Here is a 17,731-nt window from a genome sequence, read left to right on the forward strand (position 1 = left end):
AGTTTAGTCAAAAAATAAGTGGTGCCCCATACAAAAAACTTTTAATACGCTCTAAACAACCGGCCAACGGTGTGTCGTCGGCGGCGCGCGGTACCACATAATTATACAAAGAACAGAAGTAAAAACCATACAGCGGAAACACAAGAAAAAACATTAAATCTCAATACCTGCCTAGTTTTCTTTACAAAAAGTATTGATATCCCACCAAAAACATAAATGTAAAAAAGGAGAGCCAAGTTCAATACAAAAATTATGCTTGGCTGTGGGGCTCGCCGCAAAAAGAATGGAGATCTAAATGACTGCCACTGCCAAGTTCTATGCAAAATCCAAATATGTATTTATAGGAACAAAATAACATTATAAACAAGTATTAAACTCTATTTCTTTGCTTTATTGGATACCTATAACAATTGCTGTTATTTAAAACAATGTGAGATCTTAAAGTAGGTTAGATTTGGCTTGGCCAGGTTTTATCAGAATTACAATATATATAAAATGATTGATATAATGAAAACTGGCCAAGTCAAATCTAACCTACTTTAAGATCTCACATTGTTTTAAATAACAGCAATTGTTATAGGTATCCAATAAAGCAAAGAAATAGAGTTTAATACTTGTTTATAATGTTATTTTGTTCCTTTAAATACATATTTGGATTTTGCATAGAACTTGGCAGTGGCAGTCATTTAGATCTCCATTCTTTTTGCGGCGAGCCCCACAGCCAAGCATAATTTTTGTATTGAACTTGGCTCTCCTTTTTTACATTTATGTTTTTGGTGGGATATACAAATAACATTAGGCATGCCTACCTTTTACACTTTACACACAGATACACTACACTTTACACACGGCATTTTACACAGATTTCTAACTTGTATTCATTCATACATTTCTTCACGGTTAATTAATACGCTTTCCAGATGCGTTATGACTCGGTTCCTTCTGAACCCACTAAAGCTGTATAAATTTCACTCTGGCTGCTTCAACAGCCGTTGCTCCGCATTTAGCACATTTTCTATGTGCATTGCTGTAATCTATGTAGGTACAGACTTACAGTCTTAAGTGGTTGTACCGCTACGTTGTATTTATTATTTAAAGATTTAATAAATAAAATTTTCGTTATGAACTTTAACCACAGCAGTTGGACAGAGTCATTGACAAATATATTTTTTTATTATGGTGGGTAAACGTACCTACCCTCCATATATTTTATGAATATTGATAAAGACAGTTGGAAGCAAATATTCATTATAAAACTTAATCGCGTGTAATTAAGTTTTAAGCGTTTTAAGTCCCGTTTTATGATTAATTATGTAAAAAATTCGTGATAATTTAAATCAGAGTTGGGAGCAATGTTGCTGTAGAAAAATGTTTTTATTTTTATTACTCTCAACTTTTTCTCGGAGGCCAACGCACACATAGAAGCTTCAGGCGCACACATGCGCAATTATTTGGGGACATATCTTTCTTAGGAAGTGAACAGGCCTTGACTCGAAGGTGCGTAACTATATTATATTTATGTAAGAAATCATGAAGAAATCCGAACGCCCGTCGGTCAATGTCCTGTAACCTGTCATCTGTCACAGGTTACCTTCTGTGTTCAATACGTTCACTATTTATTATTTTATTGATCTGTCCTTAAACTCCAAATAAGTAAACGCTACTTACACCAGTTTCTTAAAAAAATTGGGATTAAATAACAATACATAACTTGGTAAGAGATATCGAAACCTAATGCATTATTATGATACGAAACGAAAAGTTACAAATTACACTCGATAAAAAGTACTATGAACGATGTTTCTCGTCGTTTTTCTCCATAAATGCCTTTAATAAGTAACAAATGTCGTTTTTCAGCAACTATAAGGTAGCAGCAATGCTGCCACGGCAATATTATAACGAGCAAGACGTACGAAAACGGCAAATCGATACTTTAAAAATATTCAATGACAACGTCCAAGAAGTGACGGAAAATACGGAATACAAAGTAGATTTTACAATAAATGGCAAGAATTTCAGCTTGAACGTGATATTAGGACCAGAGTTTCCTAATGAGAAGCCAGTTATATTGGTGAATCCTCCGGTGGTGCATCCGTGGGTGGCAGAGCACTCAAGTCAAGTGGTTGGGGCTCCGGGGCTGATCCAGTTTACTGTGCACTCGGATTTGGGGAGAGTTGTGCATGCTGTTATTAGGTAAGTACAATTCCTATGTCATGTTTCATGTTTGATGTACTCTGTTAGTGACATAATAAATAAAATAAAATAAATATAAGTTATGTTTAAAATTAACATTATGGCATTTTTATCTCTTGCAGTAGTTAAAGTTAAACATTTTTTTTTTGTATAAGCTCATTGCCATACATCGGGTTTCTTGGTTTGGGCATGAGTTTGTGTATTTGTAACGTTGTTTATTATTAAATAATTACTAACGTTGATTTAAAAAGACGTAGTAAGGTCTGATGAAATCCAAGACATGGCTGGAAGGACAGAAACAAAAACATGGTCCAGATTAGCTCATAATAGGGAAGAGTGGAGAAGATTGGGGGAGGCCTTTGCCCAAAGGCACACAGAAGCAGTTACCGTAGAATGTAGAATAAGGAAAACTGTAGATATAGTATTAAAAAAAGTACCTTTTCTGAAATAAGGCTAAAAATAAATAAAAAATAAAAAGTAAGCTCCATATGTGCTTAGTACTGTCAAAATTATACCAATTTTTTGGCTAAACTGCAAAACGTAATTCAAGACCAAAAAAAGTGAGACAATGTTGCCATTGCAATAATTTGTTTCTAAAATTGTAAATTCCTTTTGATAAATAATCACGCTAAGATAATTTATTCATTAGTAATTTTACTCCTACTATTTAAAAAAGTACCTTTATTTATTTATTTGTACATAAATACAAGACGCGCTAGTAAAAAAGTGGCAACATTTCTTACTTTTTTTGGTCTTGAATTACGTTTTGCAGTATAGTGTAAAGTGTAAAATATTCCCCTCACCAAAAACTACACATGAATATTTCTTCCTCGTAAAACCCAAGGTCCTACCTATAGTACTTATTCCATTAGTTGAAATTTAAATCATATCCAATTGGAACAGAGTTGCATTTGTTTTACGTCATTCAATTTTTATAAAAAGCAAAATCAACTTTTGTTTCTTAAACTATAGGTTCAAATTGCAGTGGCAAATTATGGATTATTCATTGGTATGGCTGGGCTTTATAGTTCGTTTTTTTAGCATTAGAAAGAACTTGCAAGAAGGTAAGCGATCTTGACATGTCTTTTAATTGAAAAACGCTTTTTAAAAATCAAAAACTATTACTTATGAAAGCAGAAGAATATAAATGACCGTATTAGATTCATAATTGTTACATATTTGCCGTGACTTATTTTAAAAATTTGTTTTTCAATTAAAAGACACATCAAGATTGTTTACCTTTTTTCTAATGCTAAAAAAAACGAACGTAGGAGGTTAATATCATCCCATTAACAGGGAGCTCCAAAAAGCACTGCCAGTGGAAGAAGAGTCACAGAGCAGCCCCGCACACACACACTCCCTCCTGTTTCCTGAGCTCGGGGAGTTGACGATTGAAGAGCTGCATGAGATCCTGGAGAACCCGGACTTGCAGGTAACCAATACATTTAAAAGTGGAAAAATTACTGTCTTGGGTGAGACTTGAACGCACGGCTAAGGGTCCCTTTGCACTATAATATGGTGGAAAGATTTGCTGGCTAGGGATGAGGTCTTGGTGGCTCAGATGGCAGGCGCTGGGGTATCGACCCAGAGGCCGTGAGTTCAAGTCTCACCCAAGACAGTAATTTTTTCACTTTTAAATTTATTATAAGCTTAATAGTATCGTTCACATCTGTCCGCACCTGTCCGAACTATGCTTGTTAAAAATAAAAATTTGCAGGTAACCTTTCACAATTTTCTTCCCATATACATGCTGACCAGATGCTAACCAAGCTGGTATGATGATGGTGACAGATATATATTTCTAATCTAATATTTATAGAAAGCAATAAAACCGGACATGTGCGAGTCGGACTCGCGCACGAAGGGTTCCGTACCATTTACAAAAGAAACGGTTTATTGTATGGGCGCCCCATTTAAATATTTATTATAATCTGTTTTTAGTATTTGTTGTTATAGCGGCAACAGAAATACATCATCTGTGAAGATTTCAACTGTCTAGCTATCACGGTTCGTGAGATACAGCCTGGTGACATACAGACAGACAGTGGAGTCTTAGTAATTTCATCGCGAATTGCGGAAAATCGCCCGAACTGCAATACAATACGGTCCCATTAATAACCCCTTAGGGTATACCCTTTCGGTTCGAAACCCTACCGGATATCCGGTATCCGGCCGCCGAATATTCGGCCGGCGGAACTATACCTACATTTCGGTATTTCAGGCGCGCATTGTGCAGAATTTGATATTTAATTTATATTTAATTTTAATTTGACTTGTTTCCTAGTGAACATTGGCGCGGACTCATTTGTAGGTTCGAAATAAGTGCACGTGCAAGTCGGTGGATTGTATAAATTGATTTATAATAATAAACGACTACGATTATGACCGTGACTGTTTCTTAAATCCAGTTTTGTTCACTCCGAAATCAAGCAATGTTATCCGGCCGGATATTTAAAGAACGGATAGGCCGGATACCGGATAGTAACCGGATATCCGGTGCATCACTATTCGAAACCCAAAAAAATTAAGATTCATTTTTACACACAGATTACTGAATCACCTGTCGTAAAATAATCTTACTTCACTGTATCTCTTGGCTTTTTATTAGTATTAAACATTACAATATTTTAGTGGTAACTACTGAGGACAATAATTTCCAGTTGTTTTTAATGTTAAAATATATCATCATCAATGAGTCAATCATTATCAATGAGTGTTTCTAATCTGCCAAGCACAAAAAAAACCGGGCAAGTGCGAGTCGGACTCGCGCACGAAGGGTTCCGTACCATAATGCAAAAAAAGGCAAAAAAAACGGTCACCGATTCAAGTACTGACCCCGCCCGACGTTGCTTAACTTCGGTCAAAAATCACGTTTGTTGTATGGGAGCCCCACTTAAATCTTTATTTTATTCTGTTTTTAGTATTTGTTGTTATAGCGGCAACAGAAATACATCATCTGTGAAAATTTCAACTGTCTAGCTATCACGGTTCGTGAGATACAGCCTGGTGACAGACGGACGGACGGACGGACGGACAGCAGAGTCTTAGTAATAGGGTCGCGTTTTACCCTTTGGGTACGGAACCCTAAAAAAGACTTTTCACCCAAAAACTTCTCACAGGACAAACTCCTAGAAACAACGCCACAACTCCTCGCTCTGAATCTGGAGACGGAGGAGCTGATGCTCAGCATCGAGAGGATAGCCCGGGACAACATCGCGGAACAGCAGAGACTGGACGAGATGAAGACAGATGTCGTGGACCGGATATCCGCGCTGGTGCAGATGAAGATTAACTATGAGGAGCTACATGCTAGGTGAGGCTTCTTGCAGGACTTCTAGAAACTACGCCCCAACTCCTGGCCTTGAACCTGGAGACGGAGGAACTGATGCTCAGCATCGAGAGGATAGCCCGGGACAACATCGCGGAACAGCAGAGACTGGACGAGATGAAGACAGATGTCGTGGACCGGATATCCGCGCTGGTGCAGATGAAGATTAACTATGAGGAGCTACATGCTAGGTGAGGCTTCTTGCAGGACTTCTAGAAACTACGCCCCAACTCCTGGCCTTGAACCTGGAGACGGAGGAACTGATGCTCAGCATCGAGAGGATAGCCCGGGACAACATCGCGGAACAGCAGAGACTGGACGAGATGAAGACAGATGTCGTGGACCGGATATCCACGCTGGTGCAGATGAAGATTAATTATGAGGAGCTACATACTAGGTGAGGATATTTTTACAAGCTTTTAAGCCAGGCCCAGACGGCTGTAACGTGTAATGTACTTTTCATCACACTTGCTCCAAAAATACGTTATTTCATGCAGGTGTACTGAAGGACAAAGGCCTATATTGTTCCCGCGGGAGTTATAGATTGTGAAAAAAAGCTATATCTCCGTAGGGAGTTAGCTAGCAGCCACGCACCGCTACAGAACGGAAGCCTGTTCGCGCTTGCGTCACCTTGCGGTCATATGTCATATCTGACGTAAAAGACGCGTTTTGTTAGAGAGTGAACCTACTGTACCTAGTACATACCATTATTGACAATCTTTTATTGACATAATATAAGTAAAAAAATTACATGCCAATACGATACAGCTAATGGGAACATACATTATTATATTATGAATGAAATATTATGTACCTACTTACATATCTGGGGTACATAATTATTTTTGAGTCAAAATAAATTTTTTTGTTGATCGGTGTTTTATTTTTGAATTTTAATGTATTTTATTATTATTAATATGTATTTCGAAATTATACAGAGTTGTTTTTTTTAATCATTTATTTATATACAATATATATACAGTGGTACTAAAAAACGGAATTAATAACTAGCTTAAATCTAGAATAGGCCCTTGAGACATTGTACCAAGGATGCTGGCGGCATTTCCTCGCTGTATCGCAATGCTGATACGTTGTGCGGGGTAGCCGCCAGCTCTTATTGTTCGGTCACATCATTTAGTAATTTATATTGCATTTAATTACTTACTTACTTTCTTACTTCGCTGGCTCAGCGACCCGAAGTGGATCTTGGCCTCCGACACTAGATTGCGCCATTCGCTCCTTTCCTGTGCGATCTGACGCCATTCAGCCGCTTGCATGCCACACAGGTCTTTCTGGACCTCGTCGATCCATCGGTAGTTCGGTACCTAGGCCTTTCGACCGGACGTCTCCCAGTTGGTCGCCCCAGATAAGCTCTTTTGGCCGCACGATCCTCTCCCAATATATAATGCATTAAATTTTATATTAAGGTGGTTCGATTTTCATACAAAATTCAATCAAAGCTCATTAAGTAACTACACACTATTAGTACATAAATATTTCCGCATTTATCTTCCTTCGAATATTCGTTTGCGCGAAATTAACAGGAAAACAATGTTTCATACAGAAATCATGCAAAAATCATAGTTAAATTTTCATCAATTTTACGTATGTGTGTGTCACAAATGTCGTGTACAGATACATTTGCGACGTTGCCATACCATTTCCGACGTTGCCGGGCTGACCACGGCGCGAATTTGGAGTGCCGTCATGTTTAGTGCAATTTTGTTGACACTGACGTTTGACAGGTACTTAATTGACCTAAGCGAGAATAAGTACCCGAAGTTCGTCAGCTTAGCTAAGAACTATCATGGCGTGTTATGCAAACAGTCGCTTTTTTGCTTACAAACGGAAGATTCCCGGTTCGATCCCCAGTCAATTGTATGCTGGAACATAACTTTTTGTATTTTTGTTACATCTAAATTTCGTATTGTTTTTTTATTTTTATTTAATTTTTCTTATTATCATAAATCGATTGATTAAGTATGGTATGGGCTACACGTATTCGTTTATTTTTGACAAAGAAAATTAGAAATTATACTCTACCTAATCTCTCTTATTTTTACAATCAGGACATCCTGACTGCAATAAAAAAGAGATATATAAAATTTCCTGTGGATAAAATAATGGATTTTGTCTATGAATGAAAAACACAATTATTACTATAGTTTGTTTTTTTTAGCATTAGAAATAAGGTAAACAATCTTGACGTGTCTTTTAATTGAAAAACACATTTTAAAAATAAGTTACGGCAAATATGTAACAATTATAAATCAAATACGATCATTTATATTCTTCTGCTTTCATAAGTAATAGTTTTTTGATTTTTAAAAAGCGTTTAAATCTGTGTGCCTAGCCAAGATGCCAGTCGTTCGCTCCGTAGCGAACGTTAGGGTAATACCTGTCTCTATCACTCTGCCATATTAATGCGACAGACACGGCTGCGCTTCGGTCGCTACGGAGCGTAAACCATTGGCACCTTGGCTAGGCACCCTGGTCATCTGGAAAGCGAAACACATACGGAACGCGTTTCTATTACTCAATACAGTGGCCAGTTGCAAATTCGGGCAAACTTAACTATACCTAAATCTGGGTGCCTAGCCAAGATGCCAGTCGTTCGCTCCGTAGCGAACGTTAGGGTAATACCTCTCTCTATCACTCTGTCATATTAATGCGACAGACACGGTTGCGCTTCGTTCGCTACGGAGCGTACACCATTGGCATCTTGGCTAGGCACCCTGGTCATCTGGAAAGCGAAACACATACGGAACGCTTTTCTATTACTCAATACAGTGGCCAGCTGCAGATTCGGCGGTAATCTTAACTATACCTAAATCTGGGTGCCTAGCCATGATGCCAGTCGTTCGCTCCGTAGCGAACGTTAGGGTAATACCTCTCTCTATCACTCTGCCATATTAATGCGACAGACACGGCTGCGCTTCAGTCGCTACGGAGCGTAAACCATTGGCACCTTGGCTAGGCACCCTGGTCATCTGGAAAGCGAAACACATACGGAACGCGTTTCTATTACTCAATAAAGTGGCCAGCTGCAGATTCGGTTTTAAAGTTAACTATACCTAAACCTGGGTGCCTAGCCACGATGCAGGCTAGTAGAGTTCTCTTTCACCTTCAGCAGAACCGGGAGATCCAAACCTACCTACTTTTCATCTAATAATCTCAAGAATCAGTGCATGATTCAAACTTTACCGGTTGCCGTGGTAAGACCTAGGATTTACCATATCGGTGTTGGTAAAAGCCCGAAGTAAACTAGTAAGATTTAACATTTCGGGCTTTTACCGATCGGCATCGGTAAAACCTAGGTTTTACCGGTAAATCCTAGGTTTTGCCGTACTTCGGGCTTTTACAGTAACATATATATAATAATTGCTCGTTTAAAGGTAAGATAACACAAAGGAGAAACAAAAAGAAATTACCTACTCGCACCAGTCTTGAACCCCAATCCTCTTGCACGTAGTTATTTCCACGAACATACCGTTACGCTATTGCAATGCAACATACCTACTTACGTTGTGTGAAATTGTCTACTACAAGGATCACGGAAACACTGTTTGCATGTGTGAGTAATACTAGGAAAAAGCGTGACAGCAACACTCCGTCGAATTAAAAAGGTGGTTTTTGCACAATGAAGTATTCAATGTTTACTTTAATTGTTCAATATTTATTTAAAGAGTGCGCGAAACATACTTTTAAGTATACAAATACCATGACCATTTCACAAAAAAATAAAACCTGAAATTTTGCAAAAGTGGTGCCATCTAGCGAGAGTTAAGTTTTGAGTAACCTAGGCGAACCACCTTAATAATAATTTTTAATATTGCATTTAATTATAATTTTATATTTTCAAATGATACTTATTTGTTTGTGTGACAGACACCAGAAATTGTCAGAAGAGTATGACCCACACCGCATCAGGGATTGCCTGAAAGCGGCCGCCTTGAAGGCAGACGAGGACGCCGAGGCCATCGCTGAACAGTTCCTACTAGGTGAGTAACAAAGACGGAGTTATACAGAGGATAGAGATAGGTAGGCTAACAAAGAGAGTGTGTAAGGGAGAAGTGGAAGTGAGAGACCTCGGCGGACTTTCTCTGATCAGATCGAGGAAATCCTGAAGAAAGGCCAGGTCAAGAGGACCCTAAACCGGCGAGCGTGTATAAGGAATGTTATGAATGTGAAGGAAGCGAAAGAGGTATGTCAGGATCGCAGCAAGTGGAAATCCGTGGTCTCTGCCTACCCCTCCGGGAAATAGGCGTGATTATATGTATGTGTATATACACGGTGTAACATGAGTAAACCGAATAATTTTAACAGCGTATTCCTGATCATATTTAGAGACAAAAATGTCGTAAAAGTTTTTTTGAAACTCGCCCAGTTTCAGAGATATTATTAATTAAAAAAAAACCAAGTTTTTATTGTATACGTAGTGTAAAAGGCCTTTTTGATGGTGATGTTGCTGCTATGAGACGTAGTCTAAATATCCTTATTGATAGATGTCAAAAAGTGACAAGTAGGTAACACTTTGCAAAAAGTAGGTTCTACGAAAAAAAAAATGTAAAAATCAATTTTAAGTGACAAGTTTACCAATAACATTTATTTTTTATGTACAAATACATTCAAAAAATTGAAAAAAAAACAAAACAAAAAAAAATTTTTTTTTGGCGAAATTGACCTAAACTCATATTAAATTTTTTGCTTCTTTTGACCTCAGAAATGCGTGGTTAAAATTATTCGGTTTCCTCATGTTACACCGTGTATACTGTATGTATGTATGTAGAGATAAGTATGTTGTCGTCTAAACAGCCTGTAGGTGATATATTTTTGGCCGGTACTGTAGTTTACTATACTATCCTTATTACTGGATCCAAGCGTCTGGCAGCTGTTCATATGTGCAAGCTCTTAAGCTCTTTGTCACTAGGAAAAGGCACAAACTCCAATTTTGTATGCAAGTTGACCCTTCGCGTCTATACAGGGTAATTTTTGGGCCATTAGCCATATTGTGCGAGGTGATTAGGTAGGTCATATTGAACAACGTTTTCTATGGGACCAACCCCAAAAATTACCCTGTATTTTTAGAAGTGAGAACTTCTTTAGCGGCGCTGTACACTTTTTGTGATGGGGAATAAATGTTAAACTCGCGACAGCGTAAGACGTAAGACGCTTCGTAAGACGGACACGTGACCTGATCGAAAAACTGCTACAACGTCATTGAGTTTTCACTTCTGCAAACTTCTTTCTAGAGTTCGTTCTTTTTAGCATTAGAAATAAGGTAAACAATCTTGATGTGAATAAATTTAAAAGTGGAAAAATTACTGTCTTGGGTGAGACTTGAACTCACGGCCTCTGGATAGATACTCCAGCGCTCTGCCATCTGAGCCACCAAGACCTCATCCCCAGCCAGCAAATCTTTCCACCATATTATAGGTCAAGGGGACCCTTAGCGACATATACCGTAAGAGTGTTACACTTCTTAAACGGCTACCGGAGTTCCAAGTCATATTGGAAATTCACCAGTTACGATGTGCTACCCATACTAATTTTAATTTTTAACAAGCAGAAACGTCTGCGAACGATGCTATTAAGCTTAGAATAAATTTAAAAGTGGAAAAATTACTGTCTTGGGTGAGACTTGAACTCACGGCCTCTGGATTCCACTTTTAAATTTATTCTAAGCTTAATAGCATCGTTCGCAGACGTTTCTGCTTGTTAAAAATTAAAATCTTGATGTGTCTTTTAATTGAAAAACACATTTTAAAAATAAGTTACGGCAAATATGTAACAATTATGAATCTAATACGATCTTTTATATTCTTCTGCTTTCAAAAGTAATATTTTTTGATTTTTAAAAAGCGTTTTTCAATTAAAAGCAAGCAAGTTCTTTCTAATGCTAAAAAAAAACGAACTATAGTGACCAAAGGTTTGTCAGACTATTTTTTTTATACCAGGTAAGATGCCAGTGGAGAGTTTCATCTCACAGTTCGCGGAGACGCGCGCCAGAGGGCAGGCTCGGCGAGCGCGCGAGGAGAGACTCGCGCACCAGCTCGCGCAGCTACACCGCGCCACCTAGGTCAGCTGACAACTATCTCATATCATAACTTTGTACCATAGAGAGATACAGTATGTATCAGAAAGGAAGGCCAAGAAAGAGACCCATTAATGTTTAGGTCATACTGAGCAACTTTTACTATGGGACCAACCCCGAAAAACGCGAAACAAAATTGGATGTTTCATACATTTTGATGGTCTGATGTTGAAATTTCCTATGGGAGAGTCAATTTTTAGGGTTCCGTACCTCAAAAGGAAAGAAACGGAACTCTTATAGGATCACCGTGCCGTCTGTCTGTCTGTCCGTCTGTCACAGCCTATTTTCTCCGAACCTACTGAACCAATTAAGTTGAAATTTGATACTCATAATAATATGTAAGTTTGTGACCAAAAGACGGACTTGTAACGTAAACAAATGAATTTTAAACATGGGGGCCACTTTTGGGGGGTAAATGAAAAAATCAAAAAATAAAGTTTTTCAAACTATATCGTGTTACATATCAAATGAAAGAGCTCAATGTGAGAATCTCAGACATATTTTTTTTATAATTTTAGAATTAACAGTTTAGAAGTAATTCTAGAAAATAGGCAAAAAATTACCATTCCCCCCCCCTTTATCTCCGAAACTACTGGGTCTAAAATTTTGAAAAAATACATAAAATGGGTCTTTACCTATAGATGACAGGAAAACCTATTGGAAATGTACAGTCAAGCGTGAGTCGGACTTAATTACTTAGTTTTTGATCCGGCCCCTTCGGGTTTTTTAAAGGCAATTCACTCGCGTTTCACATATAAAAAAGACATTGTCAAAAATGGAGTAATGTACGGAACCCTTGGAACGCGAGTCTGACTCGCACTTGGCCGGTTTTCTTTCGCGATATCGGGGTTGGTCCCATAGTAAAAGTTGCTCAGTATGACCTAAACATTAATGGGTCTCTTTCTTTGCCTTTCGTTCAGATACATACTGTATAAGCAGGTAATGAAAGAGTGGTAAATCCATACATCAGTTTTCTGACCAACACGCGGGTTATTTCATAGTCGACATCTAACGTCAAGTAGTGGAACTATCAGTACCGCTTCCTGTCACCAGATGTCACAAGTGTCGCAACTGGCGTAATGTACTACCAAAGACATATGTAACTTCGTATAAGATGAATAAAGTCTAAGAAAAAAACGTGCCCCGGAAATCAAGATAAAGTCATTCTCGGATAGATGGCGCAAACAACTTTGGCCTATTCTCGGCTAGATGGTGTGACGACATCGTTTCATATTTAACAATTTTAACTCATAGATATCAGTGATTGAACATGGGTCCATTTATATACACTATTTTGATAATTTTATACGTGTTTATTTTGAGTTTTAGTCGTGTGTCGATAGATGGCAGTAAATTTACAGTGACTACAAAATTTACTATGACAGGACCCCTCTATACTATCTATTCTCTTTAGTACTACTAAAACAATTTACAACTAAAGTTATAAGCAGAGGGCGTTGAAAATTATACTAGAAGGAGTTGAAAATAGTGTTCTGGTTAATCCGGTTATAATATAAGCTGAAAATTGTTGAGTTTTTGTTTGCCGCGACATCTATTCTGCCGTCCTAGTCTAAAAGGCAGTTTTTCGACAAAAGCTAGTTTCGAGATAATCGCAAAAAACCAACCCAAACATCTTTCTTGAATTTCTACGAAACGGTAAAACTTTTTCGATTTTTTCTTTTTGTATGTGGTAGGTATATATATGTACTTATTTTAGGTATTTATAGTATGTTTCTAAACAGCTCAGTTTATTTTTTATTTTATAAAAAACACTTTAAATTAGTATTAAGCTTAAAAATGAGTAGGTCGTACTAGTCAAGAAGGCGGTAAACATGCGTTATGCGGCGTTCTAACTTAGTTCCGAAGTAGAAACTAGGTAAAAACGCCGTATATGTCACATGCTGCCTTTTTGCTTAGTACCAATGAATAATTCGCACTTGAGATCCTAAGTTAAAAGACCCTATAGCAGCTATTCGGCCTTTTTGGTTAGTATACTAGGAAAAATTATGAATTTGACGAGATTTTCGACTAGCGTGCTAGTGTAAAGAAACGTATACCAACAAAAACACCGAATATACGGTTTTATAGATTAGTATTTATGGAAGAAATGGGAATAAAAAACAGTCACGTAGTTTAAATGTTTATTTATATACGAACAAAAACCGCCATACTAGTAGGCTATTATTAAAAAAACGAGATCCAGCAATTACTTTTTGGATTATAATCTCAATTACCATACAAAATTAACATATAAATTGGGTTATTCCCACTAGTTACGATCAAGTTGTTACCAGTGGTAACTAATGGGAGTAGTTACCACTACAATCTTGTTAGGGTTCAATAAAGCCTCTATATTTATAGTATTCTACTTATACTGTTTTTATTACTATTGAACTGTAACAAAATGTTGGTGGTAACTACTAGGAATAAAATCCAACCTTTTACCAGTGGTAACTACTGGGAAACAAATCTCATTAGTTACCACTGGTAACAACTTGATGGTAATTAGTGGGAAAAACCCGATCTATGTGTTAATTTTGTATGGTAATAAAGATTATAATCCAAAAAATAATCGCTGGATCTTGTTTTTTTAATAATAGCCTGGTAGTACAGTGTTTTGTGTTCATATAATAAACAAACATTTAAACTGTACTGTAATAAAATGTTGGTGGTAACTACTAGGAAAAAATCCCACCTTTTACCAGTGGTAACTACTGGAAAAAGAAGTTCCCAGTAGTTACCACAAAACTGAGTTGGTGGTAGCTACTGGGAAGAAAAGTGGGATATAAATTCCCAGTAGTTACCACTGGTAACAACTTGGCGGTAGATACCTAACTAGTGGGAATAGCCCCATAATATGTAACAAATTTTTAGTGTACGGCCTTTCTGATTTTATTTGTATAGTAGACTAGATTTACTCGACTCTACTAATGACATTACATATACTTCTAATGAGCATGAGCAACGAAACTTAACAGAGTCCGCAGTAAGCTCAGCCGAATTTTTACTTCCCATAAAAACGGAGATTCGTACTCATTTTAAAACAACGTGTTGGATTGTACTAAATTGCACATACAATGACATGAGGTATATCTATGCCAGAACCTAATTAGTTTATATTCCAACAAAACTAATGAAGTAGAGGAAAAATAAGTTTTGTATGAAAAACTTATTTTCGCTGTTTTTTTTTTACATGGTATCTGAAGCTACACATTAATTACAGGCATAGATATACCTTATCCTTTACTGAGTACAAAGTTTTAGAGCAATCTAGCTAATCATTTTAAAATGAGAGCGTAACTACAGTTGTATGGAGAACCCAGCTTGCTGCTGACTTAAATCTTAGCAAACATTTATCTTTGTAGGTGACCAGTTTTTGCATACACGTAACTCAAAAGATACATAATGTTTTACTGAATTCGTGGCATCTCTAATATTTATTTTAGTTTGTTATCAATAGGCATGGAATTTCATCGCACGGTAATACGTTAGCGAATTATGTAGTCTACATTAGCAATAAAATTAATACGAGTGTATTAATTCCTGCACATACTCTGTCATTTATTTAATTCTAAAACGCCTTTTAGCGGTTGTAATTAAAAATTAGATTCACAATAAAATTATTTTTCTATTAGATTACAAACTCATAGCTTTGACTATTTTAACATACAACTATTACCTAATACACAAACATACCAACCTATTTTAAGATATATATTGTTTTTTTATAAAACGTAATAGATAGTACTGTAATATATAAATACTATGATAAATAAAACGTAATATAATTTGCAGTAATTAATTTACCATATTTCTTATCGAAATCTATTGGTGCGATATGAACTAGATAAAACCTACTTAAGTATTTCATTTAAGTAAAATATTATATATATGTGTATATAATATTATCTTTAATTCTCAGTTGGTTTTCGGATGGACCCAGGTTCCATACAAAGATGCCCATGGTCCTTTGTCCTGGTTATCTAAATACTTAGGCGGAAAATGTTATACTGCCCGTAAGAATTCTCATTAAATTTCCCTTTAAAACATTTTTCAATAAGATTTAAACTCTTCATAATGTCAAATACCTACTTGGCTTATAAGGAATTAAACCCGATACGATTAGCTGTAATATCAATTTGATTTTATTTAAATAAAAGCAGTCAAACCGTCCAATGAATAAATAAAACTTAAACGTTTACTGTAGAAAAGTACGTATGAACAATTTTACCATCACAAACTACGCTAGAAAGACGTATTTGCTGTCGAGCGGAAGTATTTGCGAGGCATTTTTAAAGTATATACCTTGATAAAAATGATAATACTCGAAGGTACTAATTGTAAACACTACATATTATTGATAACATATGATGGTAATGCAATAATAAAGTATTTTTTTAACCTTGGCGTTCGGTCAACATTTCGCGCGCAAAAAGCCACCTCCGCTCTCATTCCGGCAGCCACAAGCCTGCGCTTGCGGCTGACGGCTTTTACTTAGCGTAAAGGTGTCTTTCGGCGCGCGGGGAGCATGACGAAGGTTGGAGCATATACTGCGTTATAGACTAGTTAGACGCACTTTCAACCATTTTAAAAGTTTGTTTGCGTTTAATACGACGTCCATACAAAATAAGAAGAACGTATAATAGTTATACGTTTCTAAAGACTATTATGGTGACATAAAAAAGTTAAGTGATACTAGGCTAAAATGGCGTATGAGACATTTAAACAAAAAAAAATATTATACGATTTTTTAGACTAGTATCAGATCTAAAATTTTGCTAAAGATCCTAATCTTAAAGTGCGTATAGCGTCTTTTACGTATTTTTAGCCTAGTTTTTGGCTTATACGTTATTTTAGGCTAGATATGGTGGATAAGATTTTACACAAACCAGAGCGTAAAAAAACGTATAGCTGCATATACGTTGTTTTAGCCTGGCTTTGTCAAATAGTCGCTTTTTAGACTAGGAACGAACGAAAATTAGTGCAAATACGGTCTTTTTACGATATTTTTCTCGAAAACTAAGCCACTTATCGGAAAACGGGCCAATGTGGTCGATGCGTCTCCATCTCTACATTACGAATATCACAAAAAGTCCATTTTGGCAAAATGTCGAAAAACTGCCTTTTAGCTTAGGGCGGCAGTATTGTCGACTAGCAGTTCTGATACATGCCGCTACTTGAAGCTAAACTATTTCTTGTTCCCATCAGCCAGGAGACAATAGTGTAATGTATGTACCTACTTAACCTAACGGTAGTTGTCATATCCTCATATCGCGGTGCATTCAGATGCGCCCTCTGTAGGCAGTTTAGTCTCGTAATAAATATCTAAGTGACCGGACGTGTGTGTGTTTCATTTGTTCATACATCTCAGTGGCGAACGAGGATTGGATTTTAAAACGCAGAATTGGCTGGATGTTGTTTAAAGATGTCAGTGGGGAAAATAAAAGCGTTCGAGGTTTCGACAGGCAAGTGGAGTACTTATGTGGAGCGCGTGAATATGTATTTCAAAGCCAACGACATCAAGGGTGACGAAAAAAAAAAAAAAAAAAAAATAGTAGCATAGTTTGTTAGAAGAGCTGCTGTACCATGTTCTACAAACGTGCTTAGTAGATGTCCCATTATGGAAAGGCCTTATAACTATCAAAAAAATCAAGTTTGGTTCATTTAAATACGAAATAACTAGTATTTTAAGAGTGACCCAGGAGACCGTAACCATGGCAACTAGTGACAAGTAAAAGATGATTCACCCACGAAATAACTTGCGTTTTCGTTAGAAAACTGATGGAACTGGTTACTTATATTAAACTCTATGGTTTTACTGCAGTTACGTATTCTCTAGGTTAATATATGTTTTTCCTATATTTATATAACGTATTTAACATGGATTGTGCAATAAAACTATACTTGTAATATTTAAATGTATTTTATTTGTTCACTTTTTCCTGAACACATATGAAAGAATAAGGATCAAAGTCAAATGGCGTTCTAACAATTTTCATCTTCTGTCGATAGATGGCAGTAAATTTACAGTGGCTACATAATTTACTTTGACCCGCCTCTATAACACTGTATTCTCTTTGGTCTAGAAATAGAGAAATATGGTAAGACAAGAGTGC

General features: G+C 36.8%; 1 protein-coding gene and 1 long non-coding RNA gene across 2 annotated transcripts; one reads left to right on the top strand and one right to left on the bottom strand.

Moving 5' to 3' along the window:
- Positions 1–1,592: 1,592 nt before the first annotated feature.
- LOC134677931 (vacuolar protein sorting-associated protein 37A-like) lies at positions 1,593–17,156 on the top strand. Its single transcript, XM_063536377.1, has 6 exons — positions 1,593–1,714; positions 1,858–2,193; positions 3,490–3,625; positions 5,313–5,506; positions 9,410–9,522; positions 11,479–17,156. Exons 2-6 carry the CDS (start codon positions 1,877–1,879, stop codon positions 11,598–11,600), a joined length of 882 nt encoding a protein of 293 aa, XP_063392447.1. The 5' UTR covers positions 1,593–1,714; positions 1,858–1,876; the 3' UTR covers positions 11,601–17,156.
- On the bottom strand, positions 10,839–11,250 carry LOC134677945 (uncharacterized). Its single transcript, XR_010100134.1, has 2 exons — positions 11,169–11,250; positions 10,839–11,057 (listed from the first exon to the last, which is right to left on the bottom strand). It is a non-coding gene; the product is annotated as an uncharacterized LOC134677945 (long non-coding RNA).
- Positions 17,157–17,731: the final 575 nt, after the last annotated feature.

The sequence above is a fragment of the Cydia fagiglandana genome, chromosome 27, assembly GCF_963556715.1.
Source record: "Cydia fagiglandana chromosome 27, ilCydFagi1.1, whole genome shotgun sequence".
Classification (NCBI taxonomy): domain Eukaryota; kingdom Metazoa; phylum Arthropoda; class Insecta; order Lepidoptera; family Tortricidae; genus Cydia; species Cydia fagiglandana.